At 37.9% G+C, this 22,420-nt stretch overlaps 3 protein-coding genes across 7 annotated transcripts; 2 read left to right on the top strand and 1 right to left on the bottom strand.

Annotated features, from left to right (window-relative positions):
* The first annotated feature begins 273 nt into the window (after window positions 1-273).
* LOC112272794 (uncharacterized) lies at window positions 274-2,311 on the top strand. Of its 3 annotated transcripts, none has more exons than XM_024500909.3 (2): window positions 274-1,056; window positions 1,330-2,311. In XM_024500909.3, coding segments are annotated over exons 1-2 (588 nt in total). In that variant the 5' UTR covers window positions 274-1,054; the 3' UTR covers window positions 1,916-2,311. The 3 variants fall into 3 exon arrangements, with proteins under 3 accessions (XP_024356677.1, XP_024356679.1, XP_090101010.1); XM_024500911.3 differs by having other exon boundaries at window positions 592-1,060; XM_090244884.1 differs by having other exon boundaries at window positions 922-1,060; window positions 1,247-2,311.
* A 254-nt stretch (window positions 2,312-2,565) lies between these two features.
* LOC112272791 (uncharacterized) lies at window positions 2,566-6,056 on the top strand. Of its 3 annotated transcripts, none has more exons than XM_024500906.3 (5): window positions 2,566-3,134; window positions 3,576-3,856; window positions 4,654-4,743; window positions 5,021-5,361; window positions 5,571-6,056. In XM_024500906.3, the coding sequence occupies exons 1-5, from the start codon at window positions 2,966-2,968 to the stop codon at window positions 5,833-5,835; spliced, it is 1,146 nt and encodes a 381-aa protein (XP_024356674.1). In that variant the 5' UTR covers window positions 2,566-2,965; the 3' UTR covers window positions 5,836-6,056. The 3 variants fall into 3 exon arrangements, with proteins under 3 accessions (XP_024356674.1, XP_024356673.1, XP_024356675.1); XM_024500905.3 differs by having other exon boundaries at window positions 2,684-3,134; window positions 3,573-3,856; XM_024500907.3 differs by lacking the exon at window positions 2,566-3,134 and adding an exon at window positions 3,139-3,262.
* A 42-nt stretch (window positions 6,057-6,098) lies between these two features.
* LOC112272793 (uncharacterized) lies at window positions 6,099-7,815 on the bottom strand. The gene is made up of 2 exons (XM_024500908.3): window positions 7,683-7,815; window positions 6,099-7,159 (listed from the first exon to the last, which is right to left on the bottom strand). Exons 1-2 carry the CDS (start codon window positions 7,694-7,696, stop codon window positions 6,250-6,252), a joined length of 924 nt encoding a protein of 307 aa, XP_024356676.1. The 5' UTR covers window positions 7,697-7,815; the 3' UTR covers window positions 6,099-6,249.
* Window positions 7,816-22,420: the final 14,605 nt, after the last annotated feature.

Raw genomic sequence — 22,420 nt, 5'->3', positions numbered from 1 at the left:
AACAATCGGCGAGTCGTTCCGTTGGTCATTTCGATGTCGAAATGTCTTGCAAGTTGCTGCTCCATTATCTCTAAAAATGGTGAATGAGTCGCGCGCATCGAGCATTCCACACAACACACAACGCTGCGACTCAAAACCATCGAAGTTTACGCGTACGCTACTGTCAAGAAGGTGGTGTGAATTTCGAGGATGGGGGTCCTATGTGGCGTAATCGAGACTATCACCAGATTAATTAATAAGTTGTGCAGAATCCTACTACGAGGCAAGAAGAACCGCCTTCTGGGTGGAGGATGGAATGGGGCAGGTGCTGCTTTCTGCGTCAATCATGGGAAGTTCGAAGATCGAGGAGCTGGAACGAACTTGACTTCGATGGCCCCTGTAGCTCACCAGTGGTAAAGGGCTTGCTCCCGAGAACGGCATTTGGGCCCATTTCTTGGAACTTTAAGATTTGACGTAGAATTCTCAGGACCAAGGCTAGTGAAGAACTGTGCTCATGAGCAAAGCAACGTGACACCTAATAGAGAATCTAACTGTTTTGACCATGCGGCAATCCTCCCAAACGAGACCTACATACATCGCAGACACTGCTACTGTTGTGAATTCGCGCTCACAGGGGGTTTCAGACATAGTACAAGGGCTGTCGGTACACGAGTGTTTCGCAACGCCTTCTTCCCCTACCCTACTCTGATGTCCTCGCATGGATGGGCAGGGAAACTTTGCGGAACTTGCGTTGTCTGTAATTGTTGAACGCGTCCACTTTTGCAGTTTAGTTTATGGAGAGAGGTGCTGTTGTTGAAGGGACGTTGATGTGAGGAACGAGGGCGAAGTGTGAGAGAGAGAAAGAGAGAGAGAGAGAGATTTTGAGGGGAGCAAGAGGTTACTCAGAGGACGAATTCTAGTGTGAGGGAGGGTGGGGAGCGAGTGGGCTTGTGCGAAACGGTGGTAAAGCGTGGGGGCAACCGCGTCGAAGGGGCAGTCTCACAGTTAGAGAGCAAATCACTAGCCATTACTTGATTTCTTACCTCACGCTTGTGGCGATCGTCTTCAACGTTTGATGTGAGTAAGTCGTATCTTGCTTTACTCATAACACCAGACTTGTCGCTAACCTTTGCTTAATTTTGTAGATGAGCGGTCACTCTGCTTTATCTTTTATACTCAAACTAAACGCAATGTCTGAATGTCTTTTTACCAATAATGCTTTTGACTTAATGCGCAAAATCAATACTCCGTAGTAGCGTCGTTGCAGTTCGACCACGGGGCGATGCGTATCCTTTCAAAGAGGAAAAAGCAATTTCCGGTGAGAATTCGTATGTCGTGGCTTGTGCGCAGGAGGGGCAAGGGAAGAGAGATGGAAGTGCCCAATAGTTCCCCGGAGAATACTGGAAGAGAGACTCAAGAGATGACGAGGTCTTCGAGTTGGCGACCAAATGCGTCGACGGTGATTCGAAAGAGAATCCTTGTGGGATGCTTGGGGATTGTTTTAGCATTCGTTTGGTTGAGCATCAAGCAAACAGTGCTCCCGATTCAGTGGCAACCTTCATCGTCAGGAGGTGATATGGGTCCGCTGTGCTGGCCGAAAGTACGTGCGTATCTGTTTCTGATCACGGAACTCAGCGTGCTTTTTACGGTTACGCTGTTCCTGTTTATGGTCCCTGGTTTGATTATTGTATGGAGCATGGCCACTGTGGGATATTACATTTGGTATTCTTTTCGATTTGGTCAAGAAAGAAAAACAGCTGGGCAGAAGAAGTTTTTTAAAAAATCCGCTGATTCGGCCAAGGAAATGGTGATGACCACAATTCAGAGTGCAGTGCGTGAAGGGAAGACGTTTGGAGTTTCAGTTCTTCTTGCACTGTTTCTTCTGGCATGGGTGCTCGGCAAGTATAATATCTTCGCAGGGCGGTCGTGCAACTGAACCGAGTTGAACACATATATGTTTCTCTTTGCAGGAACGGGCCTGTGAGTTTTGAGTATCATTTGATGTGAGAAACCGAGTGTGGTGGTGGCTCTGGAAGTCACATGAAAAGAGGCTTTTCTTCAAACCGCAGGAGCCGGAGCAGCTATACGATCACAGCTTCCCCTGCTGTGTTTATACGATTTTGTTAGTACTTCCGTCCAACTCTGAGAATATAGAGGTGGGGGGAGAACGCAGGCTTGAGGGATCATAATGAGAAATTTGTAGTTGTTAGAACAGTAATACATTATTAGGTAGAAGGAAGAGTTTTAGGATTGGTAGGATCGGAACCTGGGCCATTTCTAAAATTGTCACAGACACTTGATTCATGAAGCCACAACCTATGTTTTATCCTGATGAGCTCAGCTCGGATACGGTGAAATCATGCTCTGCCCTTAAGAAGACTGTTGTTTCACAGGTTTTTTCCAATGCACGAAGCCCATCAACTTAATGAATTCCAATGCATACACCTTGAATAGGTCAATACAGGCGTCAATCCAGCACAGAACAATATCACACCGACCAATGACACATTTTAACAGTCAATGCCAATTTGCTAATTCTAGGTTTACCGTCAAGCAGTCACCGTCCAACCCGACTTAAAAATTGTAGACATGACAATGCATTCTTCACCGCCAGCCTTATTCAGAACTCATTAATCAAATCGTAGCAGCAGCAGCAACAACATTAACGAAACGTCTGTAGGTTGTGTAGGATTTAAGAGTCTTCAAGAGCTGGGTCGTGTTCGTGCGGCCTCGGCCTCACAGAATCACCTCCGCAGAGTCAGTTTCGACCTGCCTTCATTTGGCGACGTCATTCAGTTATTATACCAATTAATTTTGGGTCCTCATGCCTGGAGGTGCTGGACTACAAGATTCTCGCCTGCTAAATTGAGTATTTCGCGGGAAGTGCAGCTGTTGTGTAATTGGAATCGGTGCTGGTGCTGTGTTTTAGTTCCTGTCGAATTGGTGTTTTGGGATTTTAAGAGGCGAGTGAGAGGGTAAGTGCGAGATGTCGAAGGATTCCTTGTTCGGAGGTTTGCCACCTCCTGTGACATCGCAACCTTTACCGCCCAGATCCGCGACGGGAGCTGGGAGAGGAGAGGCGGCTTCCTCTATACCTTCCATACTTTCTTCATCTGCTGCATCGAAGCGCTCTGTTGCGGACGACGATAGTCATGGTAGGGTTTTCGAAGCTGGTCTTGCTCTGGGGTCTGAGGTTTTCTGGTTTGATCATTGTGAATAGGGGTAAACAGCTTGCACAATTGCTACAGCTTTGCTTAGCTTTACGGCCCTTGATCTCGGAGAGGTAGGCTTGGATTATTAGTTTTCGATTGACCTGGATGTGTTGCAAATTGCTGTGCTTCAATCCCTGCGTCTTGGTTGCCATGGCGTAGGATTCTTCAGCCCCTTCGAATCTATGTTGGCGCTTCTTAGACTTATTATTCTCAGTTAGCCGTCTCGTTGGACAGTTCTGTGGACAATTGAAGTGGTTTTGGTTTTCTTTCAATTTTTGAAATCAAGGGGCTGCTTGTTTGTCCCACATGGTTCTTGTGTCAGTTTTCATTTTTCATTGTTCACAAATCGATTGCCAACGTCCGTGTTCGTTTATTTGCTAGCAGGCAAGCGAGTTAGGTTTAAACCAACCACAACGGAAGCGACCAGTGAGCAGGTTTTAGAGGCCATGGCCAAAATTGCTTCACACATTGGTAACCCTGGGAAATTTCCGAAAGCCTCGAAATTAGCGTTGCAATTACTGGAAAGCGGAAGTGTTACTCCTGCCACTGCTGATGCTTTCTTCTCCATTTTAAAAGCTGCAATGGCGAGACCTTCCAACGCGGTTGAAGCGTCCTTAAGAAGGGATTACCAAGCTTTGTTTGTAGCAGTTCATGACAGGCTCGAGGTATTTTCCGGCTAGAAATTCGTCTGAAATTCTGGGTACTCAACTTTGCATATTTAGTGGATAAGCTTGTGTGACCGTATCATGGTGGTCGCATTAAGTTTCTGATTGTCACAGTCAACCCTTCCTTCTTCTGGAAAATGTTTGTTCTTAAGCAATGAGCCATTCATCTTCTTACCAGTTACCGTGGTGAAGAATTCGATTGCTTGAATAGAGATGCCCAATGCTTTAGTTACATCATCCTGCAAACTTAAGAGGGGTTCACACCTCAGCTCTACCTATTGCAAGAACACAGTAGCTATGTTGCCAACCTGATCTAACTTGAAGACCGAGGAAATAGTGTACTGTTGAACTCACGAAAATACGCTATTTTAGGTCGAAATCAAGTCAAGATCTTTTAGGGCTAAGCCAATATGCACTGCTCAAGCCCTGATGTACGTGTTCTAAGGCAAGTATCATTGCCCAAAGTGTATAGATCCTCATTAGGGAAGATAGTCTTGTGGTGTAGCTACCTCTGTTGGTGGGTTTCAAGTGTTCTGCCTAGGTTTCTGTGAGACAAAGTTGTGCTTGAATTCTTATCAGTACGACATCCTCACCACTATTTTATACATAGTATTTCGATCTTAGCTGTATCAAAAATTGTGGTACTAATTGAATGCTCCAATTGACAGTAAGCATACACTAAAATGTTACGGAAGTAAAATAATTCTGAAGGCTTTGTATCAAAGGCTTAACTTCATTCTTTTGAGCTCGAAAGTTTGGGCTAGAACTTGTTCTAACTGGTGTCGTCTTCATTGCAGTGTTTTACTGGAGCACAGCAAGCTCAGATTTCAGTCTGGGAATTTTGGGCACTTGTAGGCAACGACTTCGTGATGGATGATACATTTGTGGTATGTCTCAAAATTCTATGCCGTTGGTGCCAATTTCAATTACACCGGCAGTTTATGTCTGGTCTTTGGTTGTTTAGTTGATTTTTAATGAGTTTTGAAACATGTATAGCATGGAATTAAAACCTCTTGCAGCTGTGTGAATTGAACAAATAAGGGCTGCAGCAATATGTATGCATCGGCCGTTTCTGCTTATTTGTGTGTCTATTTACTATGTTTCAAAGTTTTGCAGCGTCCTAAACTATCGTAACCTTTATGTGTAACTTCATGGCAACTGCAGTTTTCAAAAGCTTCAGGGCGTGTAAGGCAAGCTATTGATGAATTGCCAGAGGCCACTGACGAAGCTAATATTGTAGAAGAAAGAGAGGAGAAAACTAAAGATGAACCAATTGAACAAGGACAATCAGAGAAGGCTGTAGAAGATGCTGCAGAAAGTGATCCCTTTGGTTTAAACGCATTTTTACCGAAGCGATCTAAGAAGGAGGAGCGATTGAAGAGAAAATTAGAAGAGGAAGCCGCCTCAAAAAGAGCTCAAGAGGAAGCAGGGAAACTACTGAGGGAGCGCCGAGAAGCACTTCTGCAGTGTCTAAAAATTGCAGCGGAATATTACAGACTGACTTGGTAAGATCAGCGCTCGTCTTGATTCGACCATGATGGATGTTGGTACTGTGCAAGAAACTGTGTTTGTTATTGAAATTGCGCATACATGATTCTAGGAGCTTGTACCGTAGGGGTGGGGTCGTGCATGCATCTCTTCAACGCTCGAGCTGGAAAACTGTCTTAACTTTTACAAGAAATTTTGATATGTTGAATAATGTTTTGTTGTGCAGGGCACAAACTATTATTGACATACTGGTGAGACATGCCTTTGACAATCGTGCAAAATTCAGTGCTGTGCATCAAGGTGCCATTGAGAAACTATGGGCATCTGTGCGTGATCAACAAGTACGGCGCAAGCAAGGCAAGTCCACGACTGGCAAGCTGGATGTAACCTCATTCGAACGTTTCCAAGAGCAGTATTCTCGTGAAACCATTAGTATCCGTCGTGCAGTTGGCCACGGCGGTGGCCGCTCTGCTGAGCAATGGCTGGGATAGGCAATAGCAATTGAGAAGAATACTTGTACTGGAGAAGCTAGACATTGATGCCCTAACATGTGCGAGCAATATTGCAGCAAACTCTGTTGTGGTGTGGATTATTGTGCTGAGCCATTAGTTGGTGGCAAATGAATTCTTTGCAACATGTGGCTTTATGGCTCTGTACTAACTGACATTCATTGAAACGGTAACTATTACAGCACCCCAGGTGATTGATTATCCATGCATTTGCCAACAAATGATGGGATTGTGAACAGAAAATGTTTTTAAATTGACCAAATTGAACTGACAATATGCAGAGAGAGAGAGAGCGAGAGAAAATAAAAAATAAAAATAAAAAATCTATGCGATGGAAGGGGTGAAATTGATGTAGATTACAATGTCTAGCATATTTTGGGATGTTCCGTTGATGAGCTATGGTGCAAAGACTGACTCGGTCACAAAGGGATGCCTGGACCAGGAAAGTTGGAGACTCCTCCAGGAACGCCTCCAGGCGTGGGAGGGCCAGGGGGGTTTGCCGGGGCCGGGGCTAGTGTCTGGTGAAGGAGCAGGCATGTTCCCTGGAAACAGGGGAGGAGCTGGTCCAGGAACTCCTGATGGTCCGGGTGATGGCGTCTGCGGAGGAGTCACGGGTGGTGGCAAGGGCGCTTCACCCGGCGGCCTGATTTGCACGTTAGGGATGGGGATGGAGGGCGCTGCATCAGGTGGTAGCTTTGGCATTGACTGTGGAGGAGGAGTTGGCATGGGCACACCAGGTGGTGGTATAAGATAGGAATTTGGAGGCTGGATGGGTGGGCCTCGAGGAACTTCATCGCCGATGGCGAACATCATCATCGTTATTATGGGGCTGAACTCGGGTGGTGCTTTCGACGGAGAAGAAGACTTTGAGAATGACGGTGAAATGCCAGATGAAGAAGGAGATGGCAGCTCCTCTGGGTCCGGTGACTGCAAGTCGATGGAAGGGATTATGTCGGAGTTGAGATGGAGCTGTGATCTGACGACCGAGGACACTTGCCTCATGTCGGTATAGATCAATGCCGAGGGGAATTGTGCAGATGAAACATTGTCGGGGACGACAAAATGTTGGAAGTCGTACGAGCAGACCGACTTTGGCAAGGTCGTGATTGAGGATGTTCGTGGCTCACAGGACCTAATAGCCACAACCGGATCGCTTGACATAATTTCACATGTTCTTGAGCCAACCCTGTTCTTGCGAAAGTTCTGTCCTGATTTTGAAGCTGCGGTGGCAGACTTCTCTGCCGTATTGTATTCAGAATACGGTGCTGGTAGCTGCTTCCACGAAATTGACTGGGTGGAGCATACTCTGTTAAATGCCAACGTTTCAATCCCGTCAATTCTACGATCCAAACTCAGGGAAAGCACGAGGCCCCCGAATACCAGTCATGGCAAAATTTTACTTAATGGCATGTAGCGTGGAAGTGATGTGACAAACTCTGAAGACAACAGGAACAGTACTGAAAATAATCCACCCGAGTTTTCCTTCTGGTATCGTTGAAGAAAAAGGAGGAAGCGTTCAATTCTCACCTAGTCAATACCTACAGCCCCACAACTCGCGCTGAACACTCTTGCTCATGTACCATGAGATCAAAAAAACTCCCCACAGGAAAGAAAAATAAACACACGAATCCTCGAATCGCTTCTACTGTGAGCACTACTTCGACATCCAGTGTTTCCCCTCGACTTCGACAGCTCGCTACTCAGGTTCGTCACTAATTGCACTATCAGACAAACGATGCCGCCATTGCTACTACGTCTCAGTTCTCCGAACAGTGTTTATGGATCCAGGTGACGTTGCAATGCAGGAAGAGTGAGGAAGAGGGGCATACCTGAGAGATGCCATGGCTCAATCAAAAGCAGCAGGGTGGGTTTATGGGGTCTTTGAGAGAGCTGGGTTGTTGTGTGATCAAGTCTGATGAAGATTGAAGGAGTGGAACTGAAGTGGCATCAGCTGCATTTGGTGGAGTCGTAGAATGTGAGTGCGAAGCAGCACGAGTTCATATGGACCCTGGAAATGAAAAGGAAGGTGGGTACATGACAAGTGGCAGTAGCATTCTCTGCCCATGTGGCGCTTGCTTTTAGAGTTTTGCATTCTGTACATTAGTAGGTGTTGATGGAGGGTCATGAGAGCAGAGGATGGAATTTCTTTTTCATATATATATATATATATATATGAAAACACCCAGGCTTTTCTTACTAAATTGACCACCTATTCTAACCATCACAACAATAATAAATATATATATATATATATATATGTGACTTCTAGATTCATTTCTCCACTACTAGATCCAAAACCAAAACCAATGAAAACCAACCACATTCATCATGATTACCATATTCTTCATCATGGGTAGGTTGATTTAATAAAAATCTGGGTCTATTTTACATTCCCCTGTTTATATTTATACACACATACATACATATATATATATATATATATATATGTATGTATGTATTTTTTTTCCAATTCTTTTTTAGTAACTTGAATTTTGATTGGTTTTTATTTTTATTTTTTATAGCCTATGGTTTTTTGAAATTAAGGATAAAAAAAGGGGTCAATTCATTGCCTTGGCAATAGCCTTTTTACAAAAATAAGAAACTCTAAAACTTTTCTCCTAGTAAGAGAAGAAGTTGCACTCTTTGTTAATTGCTCACATAATATGTCCATTTCATGTGCAACATTTTGCAAACAATTTTTGGATCTATTGTTTTTATGATGCATTTTATTAGTAGTAGAGAAGGCTATTTGTAAAGTTGATTCAATTGAATAATGTATAATTTGTCTAATTATTGCTATATGAAAGAAGCATATAATATTTTATTTTGTTTAGAAAGTAAGTTGATTTGAAGTAATCATGGATTTTAGTAAAATTTTCTTATTCATAAAAACCTATCTAAATTTAGATTTTTACATTTTGTATAATTTCAATTTTTTATAAATTTTATTTGATTATTATTATTATAATCAACTTGTGAAACTAAAAAGTATTAGTTAGGTCTATAAACTTGCAAGTTCAAGAAGATCTTATACAAATTTTATATATTTTTAAACCATTGATAAATTAAATTATGATATTTTTAATTATTTTTTGTTTTGTAAATTTAAAAGTAAAATAATGACACATCTTTTTTTTTTTTTTTTTTATTTTTTTTTTTTTTTATTTTAAGATGTTTTTAATTGAAAAATCTTATTTGAAGAGAGAATATTTAAATAAGAATACAATACAAAAATAAGTAAAAGATATTATATAGTAATAATATGATCTTAATTTTATTTATTTATTTATTTTTTACATTCAAGCATTGTGAGTTATGGATTGTCTTTAGTATTCTTAAAATTAGGATTGTTATGTATGTTTTTTTGCATGTTATTTTTATAATGCGGAATAATCTATTGTAAAAGATTTGAATACTTTAAATATGATTATATATAATTATATATCTATATATAGAGATATATCTATATTTCTATATATATATATATATGTATACAAATAAGTTTTACATTAAATAGATTTAGGATCTAGTACTATATGACCAAGTATACATAATAATAACAAAGTTTGATGCTAAAAGATATCCAGGTCAATTTCATTATACAAGTTTTGTTTTGTTTTGTTTTGTTTTTTGTTTTTTTTTTTTGTTTTTATTTATTTTTATTTTTTTTGGCAAATTGCATAATGAAGTAGAAAAAAGAGACACTTCTGTTAGATTTTAAAATTTTGTTAGACCTATTTAAATTGATCTTAAATTTTAATTGCATTTGCATCATATCAAAGAAAAAAGTTATACTAATTAGTTTTGATTTAGATAGCTATTGCCTTCTAAGTACATTATTTTAGATTTTTTGAGTAGATAATTTTAATAGAGGAATTCACCATTATTAGAATATTGTATAATATTTTTATTAGTTAAAAGTGAAAATAATTTTTAATAATGATAATAATAATATATTATTTATTTTTATTTTGAAGAGTTATTACAAAAGTTCACTTAGTGCTTCATCTTAGTAGCATTAGTAGTAACATAATCTATTATATAAACCTTATTGTTGGTGTAATTCCATAAAATATAAGATCTTTATAACAAAATTATTAAAAGAACAAATATAATCTTCTTCTGGGTCCTTATTATAGATTGCCATGTATATATTTCAATATAAAAGCATTAGGAAATTGATTCTATAATAAGATTTTTTTAATATAAATAAGTAATAAAGAATTACATTTCTTTTTGTTAAAGACATAAATGTACACAAACTTTCTAAAAAGAAAAAAAAGAAAAAATATACTTAATTAAGAATAAAGAAAATATATATATATATATATATATATATATGTAATTAAAAATTAAAATAGCTATTTCAAAGTATAAAAGATCTAAAATACTAGTGAATAAAACATTATCAATAAGATTGGAGATGGCTTAAAACTTTCTTAAATATATATTAGTTAACAATAAGATTATGTAGGATATTTGTAAAGACCACAAGTCTTATACATCTAATATACAAATTATAAGATGTTTATACAATATCTTTTTAAGCAGTAAAAAACTTCTAAAAGAACTTGTAACAATTACATGACTTATTAGAAGTATATATATATAAAATTGAAACAATTTTTTTTTTTCTTCCTTGAATGAGAAAGGAAGAGAGGTGGATGGAGGCTAGATTTTTAGCCTCCCCTCCCTTTTATGGAGGTATTAGGGAATGCCCTTGTAGATTGGTATAGATACAATATAGAGTCCTTTTAAGGCAGTTGCTAAGGTTAGCAATAGGATTTTTATTTAAACATGATAAGGAAGTTATACCATACAACATGTATTCTTTGTGGTGGATGGGATTTCTTTTTTGTTTTCAAAACTGCATTGTTGTTAGTTTGATATATGTGCATTTGTAACAAGTTTCAATACCAAGTTGTCTTAGAAGATGATGCAATTTAAAATATGTAAAATAATGTTTCTAGAAATTTGTAAAAATACCATTTAATAAAAAGGTGGTTAAAAAGTCTTTATACTGATAATGATATCTTATATATAGACAATATGATTCTTTAGTTATTTGATAATTATTTAATCTTTCATAAAAATCTTCAAATAATATATTTAAAATGTAATTAAGTATAGTATTAATCATTAACAATATTAAGATTTCTATTTGTAATTGTGGTACCAAATACATTGGTACTTATTATTTGTTTAAATAAAAAAAAAACATCTTTGTTAAAGCTATTTATATTTATTTGGAATTTGTGGATGTAGTCACAATCTATTCAATTTATTTAGGAATTTTACAAATAATAGTTATTGAAATAAATTTATTAGCTAAAAGTTCTTTATTGATATTAAAAACTTGTCATTATTTAATATTAGATATAAACTACTAAACCTAATTATCAATGTTATTATTTTTACTTTTATTTAAGATATTTTAATAGTATTATTAAAAATTATTTAATAACTTAAACAAATCATATTAATAAAAAAATATATATATTTTCAAGATTCTTATAAATTTTTAATTTATTTCTATTGATGAAGTGTTTTTTTAAGTTTTAAAAAATATTTGAATATTTTTAACACCACTTCATTTCCAAAACTCCTTTAATATGAAAATCTTAATTATCATCTATTTTATGAATATGTAATTTTTGAAAATGAGATTCTTTATGTATGTATATGAATATATATATATATATATATATATATATATATTTACATGGTGATATATATTTATTGAATCAATAATATTTTTATATCAACTATATCTTTAAACCAACTTTAAATTAGACGGTTCTAGAGACTTGTTTCTAGATGGTTCTAGAAACTTGTCTCTAGAAGGTTCTAAGGACTATGTCCCTAACATCACCCCCTCCTTTAGCTTCAAGGTCTTTGAGAAGCAATGTTATTGTTAATCAGTACCAATGCAAGAAAATGAAGATGTGTCGCATAACGTTTGCTATGAATTCCAACTATTGTTCACGAGGCAAGTGGTTCATCGGTCCTTGAAGCCAACGGTAGTGGCCCATGCCTTCGACTTCTGACCAAGCATGAACTTTCGTGTCCTCATTGTGAAATTGTCTTGCAAACACGTCTTCAGGCTGACCATCGTAAGCAGGCTTGATCTCAAATACAATCACCAGTGATCGGTTACTTGGTATCTTCTGTCGTCGTCGTGGTGTAGGCAGTTCTTCATCTCGGGGTCGCCTTCGTGAGCTAGTCGGTTGACATAATCTGATTGGCATAGTATCTATCTCTTAGCTATCCATATCAGAAGACCAAACTATGGCTTCTGAAAAAATTCTACTTTATCTTGGAGAAAATAATTACATCAATTACGAATTTTGGTGGTACTGTCATCCTTTCTTATATTCTTGGGTGAGCAAGCTTCAGAAGGAAGCTATCGTCGAACCGGCTTAGGTTTATGAGGATGTTGTTAATGAAACTCCTGTACCTTTTGTGATGCATTGGTGAGATTTTCAATTGGCTCCCACGTTCGTTCATTAATGTCATAGCTGCACCAATGAACAAGATACTCCAACTTGCCCCACCTTCATCGTGAATCCAATACCTTTTTGACCTTGTATTTCTCATGGTTCTCGATCTCAATACTAGGTGGCGGACATTGCACTCTTCCAGGAAAAGATGACTCTCGATAAGGCTCCAACAAAGAAATATGAAAGACTAGATGTACCTTCATAGAAGCTGGTAATTCCAGATGATACGCCATTGGATTGATTTGCTTCTAGATGATAAATGGTTCCAATCTTCGATAGTCTAACTTATCACATAGTCGCTTGGTCTTGATATTTCATCAAAGAAGCCATGCTTTATCTCCAATTTTGAAAGTAGGTGCTTGATTCTGAAATCTATCTACAGACGCCTTGTAGGATTCTTGAGCGGATTGTAATTGAAGCTTCAATGTAGTTTGAAGCTTTGATAGTTGCTTCGCAAATCCTTCAACTACTAGATTGTTATTTGTTGACGGACTCAATAAATCAAGCTTCGGATGATACCCATAGTTGAAAAAGAATGGTGTGTATGGAGTCGACGCATGGAGGATGTTGTTATATGCAAACTCGACTAGCGGAAGATATGCGGTCCAATAGTCTTGCTGATAATTGATGTTGCATCGTAAGTATTGTTCCAAGAGTTGGTTCACTCATTCTGTTTGGTCGTTAGTTTGAGGATGAAAAGTCGTAGAAAGCTTGATATCCACCTTCAATATCTCAAAGAGAGATCTCCAAAACTTTGACACAAACTGGGTTCCTCGATCTGATACGATATTATCTGGTAGTCCATGATATCGATACACATTATCAAGAAAGAGCCTTGCTATGACTTTACTAGATGATGTCTTCTTATAAGGGACAAAGTGCGCCATCTTTGTAAGCCGATCTACTATGACAAAGATGCTGTCAAATGAGTTCGATGATGGCAGGTCTGTGATGAAGTCCATGGAAACTGAAGACCATGGTCGACATGGAATCAACAATGGCTGTAGAAGTCTATAAGGGCAATGTCGAGGATTCATGGATCTTGAATAGATGTCGCAAGAGAGAACAAAATCTTTCACATCTTTTTATATTTGGAGCCACGAAAAATCTCGAGACATAAGCTCCAAGGTCTTGTTGAATCCATAATATCCCATAGTTGGAAAATCATGGTGAGATTGAAGAACTTGAAGTCGTGCTAGTCCTTTTGGAATATACAACCACTCCTCAAAGTATAAAAGATCTCCCTCCACCTTGAACTTGTCGTCATTGGCACGCTGCTTAATATCAATGGCTACTGAATCTTCAATGGTCATAGTACGTACCTGATTCAGGAAGTTAATATCAATTGGTACAATAGTAGCGCAAAGCCAAAATTGCTTTGGCTTCAACAACGTCATATATTGTTGATCAAACACTGCTTCTCTAGCCTTTGGTACAAGATACAATCTCCTCAATAAGGCATCGGATAGTCCTTGCTGCTTTCCAGGTCGATAAGTGATAACAAAATTGAACCTAGATAGCGACATACTCCACCGAGCTTGACGTCGATTTAGAACTCGAGCCGACATGAAATACTCCAAATTCTTGTGATCCATATATATGGTCACTAGATGTGCAGCTCCTTCAAGAAAGTGATGCCATTCTTGGAAAGAATCCACTATAGCAAGAAGTTCCTTATCGTGGATCTCATAATTGATTTCAGCAGCAAAGAACTTTCGAGAATAGAATGCAACTAGATGGAGCTTCTTGTCTTCTTCTATTTGTGAAAGTACAACTCCCAAAGCAAAATCTGAAGCATTAGTTTCTAAATAAAAGGCCTTTATAAAGTCTGGATATACCAAGATTCGAGCCATAGTAAATGTCGTCTTCATGTCTTAAAACGCCTTCTCCGCTAGAGGTTCCCATTCCAGCTTATCCTCACATGTCTACCGAGTGAGAGGAGCAGCAACTTGAGAGTAATTCTTAATGAAGATCCGATAGAAGTTAGCAAAACCAAGAAAGCATTGTACCTCTCTAACCGTCTTCAGAACCTACCAAGACACGATTGCTTCCACCTTCTTGGGATCCATCTTCAAGCCTTTCGTAGTCGCAATGAACTCCAAAAACTCCATCTCCATTTGGTGAAATAAACACTTCTCCAACTTGGCTTATAGTCCTCGCTCACGTAGTTTTTCCAAGACCAAACGAACGTACTTTTTATGCTCTTCTTCATTTTTGGAGAATATCAAAATATCATCTAAGTAGATGACAACAAAATCATCAAGGTGCTTCCAAAAAATATCATTCATCATATGTTGGAAGACAACTGGAGCATTGGTAAGACCAAAATGCATGACATTACACTCAAAATGGCCATATCTTATACGGAACACTGTCTTCTATTCATCTCCTTCTTTGATTCATACGAGGTTGTAAGCTAGTAATTACATATACAAATAGGTAGAAATAAGTAAAAGTAGGTAAAAGTAGGTTATTTCTATAGTATTTAATATGGAAGCTTCCTAGAAGCTTTATAGACATTGCTTTGACTTCATAGGTATCTTTAATTGACTTTTTGGATTAGAAACGTGGTCAACAAGTTGGCCATGTGCCACAAATTTTGTTAGCTTGAAGATCAAGCTAACTATGTGACCCACACGTAGAAAAACTTGCCTTGTAAGTCAAGGCATGTGTCTTACAAAGTCAACACATATTAGAGGTCCTATAGAACATCGCCACATTGTCGTGTTGTAATACGAGTATACTGTAAAAATATAAAGAAAAGGGACTTTTATTAATGTTCAGTTACCTCGAATATTGGGAGCAACAACCAATTCTAATGCAAATACGGAGAGGCCAGGTTCAGTCATCCCGTTCCAGTCAGCCGAGGCATACTGAAATGCTCCATTCGATTCCAATAACGGAAGTCAGCAGAAAGGAAAAAGACCAATTCAACGACGGATGAGCCTGGTTCGAAGAGCCAATTGGATTCAATTTCAAGACATCCAATCTAGGTCCTATTACGGGCCTCTTACTCAATATGAGACTTGACTTGGTCGGGCAACCTAATGCGGTCCAATTATGGGAACATCTAGGTCTTACTACGGGCCTCTTAGTTAATATGAGACCTGAATTGGTCGGGCGACTCAATGTGGTCCCGATTATGGGGCTCCGATTCCGTTTCAGGCTGTTCCATCCTTTGTGCCATTCTGGGAAAGTCCTTTCGGTAAAAAGATCTCTTAAAGGTAAAAATGGAGGAGAAAGCTTTGACGGCGGAGCCAATTCTGGATCCAAGACAGAAGATTGAAGAAATTCAGAGGCTAGGGTTTGAAAGAGGGGAGAATTAGGGTTAAAAGGGAAGATAGGTTAAGAAATGAAAGGGAGAGAATTAGTTTTTTAAGGGTCGGAGAGCTAGCTTCATGCTTGGGAGGGAAAAAAAAGACAGAGAATTGGGGTTTTTTTTTTCTTCATAGGATTTTGGGAAGACAGAGGCAATCATTGCTGAAAGTCGATGTGTTGTACTAGTGAATTGGAGTTTTAATGAAGTGGGTGTAATTACTCTTGACTATTTTGTGAAATCGAAATTACGTTTGTGATTGAAGAATTAAAAGGGTGTCTATAGGATTGAGTATGCGGAGTGAATGAAAATTTTTGGGTTAATCTAACAAGACAGTCAGTGGATACAAGGTCGTGAATATAAAACAATATCGAAGATTAGCAGATTGGGTTGTTCGAGGTTCGCTGTAGTGCCTAGAGACTTACCGGCTGGGGCAAAAAGGATTTTGGCGAGCAGTCGAAGGACATCCGTATAGATTTACGATATATTCTTACAATTGTTTATATTCCGATAATCAAAAACCGATAGACTCCTTGAATATTAACGAATCTTCATACTACCTTTTACAGTCAGACGCCCGGTGCGTTCTCGAGCAGGAGAGTATGTAATATGACACAAGTGGTGAACCCGACGTGAAAGTTTGAGGTGGAAGGTATTGGATTTTGTTTGATTTTATTTTTATTTTTATGGAGAACGAAAATAAAAATTTTGAAGGATCTTTGGGAGGAGTTTCTGGTGGGTGTTCTTCTAAAGGACAAGATATGCACATGGATCCATCTATTGCTAGTATGTTTTAAGCCTTCTCATTATCAATGCAGCAACAACAAAGCAATGATCGAAAAGAAGCTTTGGCAACCAAAGCATTGCAAGCAGTGGTCAACAAAATTGATCAATTTGATGGAAGGAATATTTCAAGGTATTTAAGATGTTATGTTCGTGAAATGGAATTAAATCGGGTTTCTGAGAAGAAAATGGTTGAATTATTTAGACTTGCCACAATACCAGAGATAAGAGACCATATTACATCGATTACGGATCATTATGGGAATTCATGGGAGATTTTTTCACATGCATTGAAAGACGAATATTTCTTGGAAGATGCTGATCGCATTACTAAGAAGTTATTTCAAGAATGGATTGAACGGCCTAATAAGAATTTGCAAGCAACAGAGCTACTAAGGGAATTTGAGAGGCAGTACTCTCAATTATCGAAGGTAGAAAAATTGACATTGGAGCCGAATAAAGTTGATCTATTTCTTCAAGCTGCTGATGGAGAATTGCAAGAAAAATTAGAACTCCTTGAAGACAAAGAAGAAGATGAAGAATTGACAACAAAGTGGAAGAACATTGAAGATGCGGTGGGGTTGCTTACAAAAAGAGAAAGGAGGAAGGATAGGAGCAATATTCTGAAAACAGAACAAGCACCCAAAGCTCCAATATGTACAACACTACCAACAATGCCTACAGTTCAACCTTCGACATCATTATCAAAGAAAGCGGATATGGGGATGGAAGAAATTATACAAAGAATGCAAGATCTTCAAATCAAATTAGCAAGACTTGAAGAGAATACTTCAACAAACAATTTGAAGAATGTTTCAAAAAAAGGATATGTACAAAGATGCATTTGATGTGATGACGCTTCACACACTAAGAAAGATTGCAATGAATTTAATAATATGATGCGGCAAGGAATTATTTGCTGGAAAGATGGGAAGATAGCATTAAAAGATAGGGAGGATTTTTTTCAAACCAATTTTGGCAAGGGATGAATGAGAGCATTGGTTCAAGATTACTTAAAAGAGCATGAAACAACAGCACGAGAAAGTTTAAGTTATGGTGTTAGAGTAGATGATGACCTTGGTGGAAGTACGGGAACTAGTGAGTTTTGGGCTTCTATCCTTTCTACAATGCAAGAAGGGAAATTACCTCGAGAAGCGTTATTGAGGACTGTAGCTACAATACGAGGTGCAACACGTTGGGAGGATCTTATTGAGTCTCTTATAGTTCATGCATATATTGCTAAGAGGCAACATAAAGCTTTGATGGAAGAAAAGAGACGAAGAAATTTTAATGATACTAGAGAAGGAAATTCTTCTAAGAGGCAAACTCGAGGAGACAAGGCTCGGGAGGCAGCTTCACAAGAATTGCCTATAAAGGATATCTCAGCATCATTGGAAGAAAAAACAAGGGAGACAAAAGATAAGGGCAAATCAATTGCTTGTAAGCTACTTTCTGACATTGAAGCGGCAACAAATTTAAAAGGGGTGTTGGAAGAACATATATTAAATGCTAAGGTGGAATTTACATTGAAAGAAGTTTTGGGAATTGTAAAGGAGTTTCATGATGTTATCATTGACAGCATTAAGCGAAAGAGGCAATTAATGGGCGAAACTGGAATGAGTCATGCTATTGATGCAAGAATATATAAAGATGAAGAAGAGGTTGATATTGGTTACAAGCAACCAACAAATGAAAAGAATGGGTATAATCAACGAGTACATTTTGAAGATTATAGTGATAAAGAAATGGAAACTTTGAGCCATTACACTCGAAAGCATTGCGCAAGGGTAACTACTGAGGTATTGGTAAAAGTAGGAGATATAGAAGAATCAATTGTTGCTTTAGTCGACCATGGTTCCGAAATAAATCTTATGTCTAAAGATCTCTATCAGAAGCAAAAATGGCCAATTGATATGGAACATGGATGGGCAATTCGAGCGACTAATAACACACGGGGCGAATTATATGGAGCTTATGCAGATGTCAAAATTTGAATTGGAGATGTTGCGACGGAGCAACATTTCTTTATTCAAGATACAACGTCTTATCCGTTGATTTTAGGACAACCTTATATTACGATAACATGGATGGAAACAAAAGTACTTGACGATGGTTCTACTTATGCAAGGATACATAGCGAAGATGGGAGGAAAGCTATACAATTTCTAACAGTACCTCTTAACCATGAATGGAATCGAGATAGGTTGAGGGAGAAACCATTGGCCAAAGATTGTTGAAGGATTTAAGGATTTTGGGGAGGTACCACTATAAAGCGAGATTATGGAGGTACAAAAGAGGAGGTACTCTTAAGAGTTGAAGGTGCCTTTGATGCGAGTTTTATTGATATTTTGGAGAATGGAAATATTATGTATAAGAAAGTTAATGATTTTAAAAGAAATGAAAGAAAAAGATTATATAATATTGAAGGAGAATTACGCAAGTTAGGTACATTACAAGATGATGAGAGGATTTTAGGTGTTTATGAAGAAAATGGACTGAAAGATTCATTGGAATTGATTACATCTATTGGATTAAGGGATAATGATAAGATTGTTGAGATTCATTCAAGAGAGGTTTATACCATATTTGAATCTTTTCAAGCACCAGAAGTCACTATAGAGACAAGATATAAAACGACACATAAGAAGGTAAAGCCTGTTGCCGGACCATTACCAAAAGATTCTAAAGAACAAATGGGAGAAGCATCTAAAGAAGCAAGTTTAAGAGATCCAATGAGAATTGGACATCAGTTTACTAAAGAGACTTTTGAAGAATTGAAGATTGGTTTTGATGGTTCTTTATTGCCGGAGGAAATTACTTGCTTCAAAAAGATGTTGGCTAAACAAGGTAGATTGTTTGCCTTCGAATCTCATGAAATTGGATGTGTGGATCCAAATATTATAATACCTATGGTTATCTTCACTGTACCGCATGTACCTTGGAATCTAAGACCAATTCCAGTACCGAGGGCACATTTACCTAAATTGGTCAAACTATTGAAAGAAAAGATAAAGATGAAAATATTGAAACCCTCATTTGTGCCGTATTCTAGTCGATGGTTTACGGTACCTAAGAAGAATGGGTCACTACGGTTTATTCAAGATATGCAACCGGTGAATGCAGTAACTGTTAGGAATGCAGAAATTGGACCTATTATGGATGAATTTACTGAGGTGTTTGTGGGAAGGGCGATCTATTCAATGGGTGATTTGTATTCAGGTTATGATCAATTTCAACTTGCTGAAGGAAGTAGAAATATGACGACGATGAGGACACCACTTGGATTGGTTAGAATGTGTACTTTTCCTCAAGGTGCGACCAACTCAGTTGTGCATATGATGAATGGGATGAATAAGGTGTTGAGAGATTTTATTCCAGAGAAGACTATGCCTTTTCTGGATGATGTTCCTATAAAAGGGTGCAGAGAAGGAGACAAGGATGAAACTTTAGATACGAGGGGGTGTCGCAGATATGTTGTTGATCATATACAAGATTGTGAAAAGATTTTAACTCGGCTTGGAGAAGTTCATCTTACATTATCGGATATGAAGTCGATATTTGGAGTATGAGAGGTTGTGATTGTTGGATATTTATGTGGATCTTACGGAAGAAAACCAGATCCGACTAAAGTTGATGCAATTGAAAGGATGAAAGAGGATTGTGATTCTTTAATAGAGGTTCCCAGGTTTTTGGGTGCATGTGTATTTTATCAAATCTGGATCCCTCATTATGCTCACATAGCAGATCCATTATATGAACTGTTACGCAAGGGCTATCGAATTAAATGGGAAGAAAGGCATATTTAGGCAATGCAAAGATTGAAGAAATTATTGATGTCACCTCCAATATTGAGGAAGGTTGATTATAAGTGCAATAGACCAGTGATTCTTACTGTGGACGCTAGTCCAATTGCCATTGGATGGGCTATGAGTCAAGACGATTCAAGTGGGAATAGATTTGCAGTTCGATTGAGAGCTAAAGTTTTAAGTATTTGTCAGCGTGTATATTCGCAAGTCAAAAGAGAACTTTGGGGAGTTGTTTCGGCTATGAAAGCTGAAAAGGACTATTTGATTGAGACAGTAGTAGTAATTGAAACAGATTGCTTGCCATTGCTCGGAATGATTACTAACTATTCAACGCCAGATATTGCAATGTTGACATGGATTGCTTATATTAAGTCACTAAATCTGGAATTTAAGCATGTTATTGGGAAGGACAATTTAGTAGTAGATATGCTATCTCGAGCAAGATACGAGAGGGAGGAAAAAATGGTTGAAGACATTGATTACCTCGGATTGAAATTCTATTCAATATCAAATTTCAACAAAGAAGACAAGATATTTCTTGAAGAATCTTATGAAGGAGAATTATTGGATATTCATCATTACTTGAATACCTTGACTAAGCAGGGGAATTGGTCTACAAAAAAATTCAAACACATAAGAAAAAAAGCATATGGATTTTGGCTTCGAGATGGATTCGTAAGAGATCGAAGAAAGGAATTGGGATGCCAGAACGAGTGATAGGCAAAAAGGAAGAAAAACCAAAATTATTAAAGGAGTTTCATGATAGTTTATGGGCAGGGCATAGAGGAATCTGCGCTACTTTTGCTAAACTCAAGGAATGATATTAGTGGAAAAATATGTATTGAGATGTGCTTTCATTTGTAGAGTCATGTGAAATCTGTCAATCGTATTCTAATATCCGACATCGAGATGGTCTTCGTCCTATGTATCCTCTGGCTATTCATTTTAAATAGGTTGTTGATTTGGTTATTGTGCCAGTTGGGTTATGGCAGATGAGATATTTGATTTTAGCTCGTGAAAATTTATCAAATCTAGTAGAAGGAAGAGCATTGAGGACAAAATCTACAAAGGAGATTTGTAGGTTTTTGCTTGAAGATGTCATTTGCCGCTACGGATGCGTATGAAAAATCACTGCAGATTGTGGAGAATTAAATGTAAAAGAAGCTCGTAAGTTCTTTGAAAGATGTAGAGTTAAACTATCACTGATTACTGCTTATAATTCAGAAGGGAATGCATAAAGCGAACGTGGTCACCCATCGATTGTGAAAGCATTAGTTAAAGCTTGTAATGGAAAAGTTAAAGAGTGGCCACGGCTTTTGTCATTTGCATTATGGGCTGATCGAACAACACATAGTTCAGTGACAGGATATATGCCAGTAGAACTTATGACAGGTTGAAAATCAATTATGCCGATTGAAGAAAAGGTACTTACTTGGAGTATGCTACCATGGGAAGATAGATTGACAAGAGAAGAACTTCTCGCTGTTAGGATTCAACAATTGGAGCAAAGATTGGAAGATGTGCAGATCGCATTGGAAAGGTTAAAAAGAGCAAGGTTACAAAACAAGGCATGATTCGATAAGCAACATCGATTGAGACCAAAAGCAATCGAGGAAGGTGATTGGGTACTTGTTTATGACAATAGTCTTGGTAATCAACATTGTATTTTGCGGAAATTTTCAAAACATTGGTTTGGACCATATGTAGAAACAACTGTTTATGATAATGCGACTTACTCATTATGGGAGTTAGATGGTACAAAATTGAAAATACCAATTGCAGGGAAGTAAGTAAAAATATTTAAACGAAGACACATAGAGATGAATATGGAAGACCTTAACAAAGGTATAGAGATTCTGCAGCAAGAAGATGAAAGTGATTTGGATAATGAAGGTGACAAAGACGAACTGGACAAAGACATAGAGAATATATTCTAAATCAAACAACAATTGGATAAATTGGTGCATACCGGAGAATGCACAAGTTTAGAGGAGGTGGATGTCGTGTTGTAACATGAGTATACCATGAAAATATAAAGAAAGGGGACTTTTATTAATGTTCAGTTACCTTGAATATTGAGAGTAACGACCAATTCCTTTGCAAATACTGAGAGGCCTGGTTTAGTCATCCCTCTACAGTCAGCCGAGGTATACTGAAATACT

The sequence above is a fragment of the Physcomitrium patens genome, chromosome 19, assembly GCF_059467195.1.
Source record: "Physcomitrium patens ecotype Gransden chromosome 19, ASM5946719v1, whole genome shotgun sequence".
In the NCBI taxonomy this organism is placed as follows: Eukaryota; Viridiplantae; Streptophyta; class Bryopsida; order Funariales; family Funariaceae; genus Physcomitrium; species Physcomitrium patens.
The sequence above is the reverse complement of the archived record's forward strand: the minus strand, read 5'-3'. Positions and strand labels throughout refer to the sequence as shown.

Excerpts from the sequence above, each read along its gene's own strand:
- LOC112272794 (XM_090244884.1), top strand. The coding sequence starts at position 1,262 with ATGCGTATCCTTTCAAAGAGGAAAAAGCAATTTCCGGTGAGAATTCGT.
- LOC112272791 (XM_024500905.3), top strand. The coding sequence starts at position 2,966 with ATGTCGAAGGATTCCTTGTTCGGAGGTTTGCCACCTCCTGTGACATCG. Across the intron at positions 3,135-3,572 it reads TGCGGACGACGATAGTCATG|CAGGCAAGCGAGTTAGGTTT; the intron begins GTAGGGTTTTCG and ends TTTATTTGCTAG. Across the intron at positions 4,744-5,020 it reads TGATGGATGATACATTTGTG|TTTTCAAAAGCTTCAGGGCG; the intron begins GTATGTCTCAAA and ends TGGCAACTGCAG.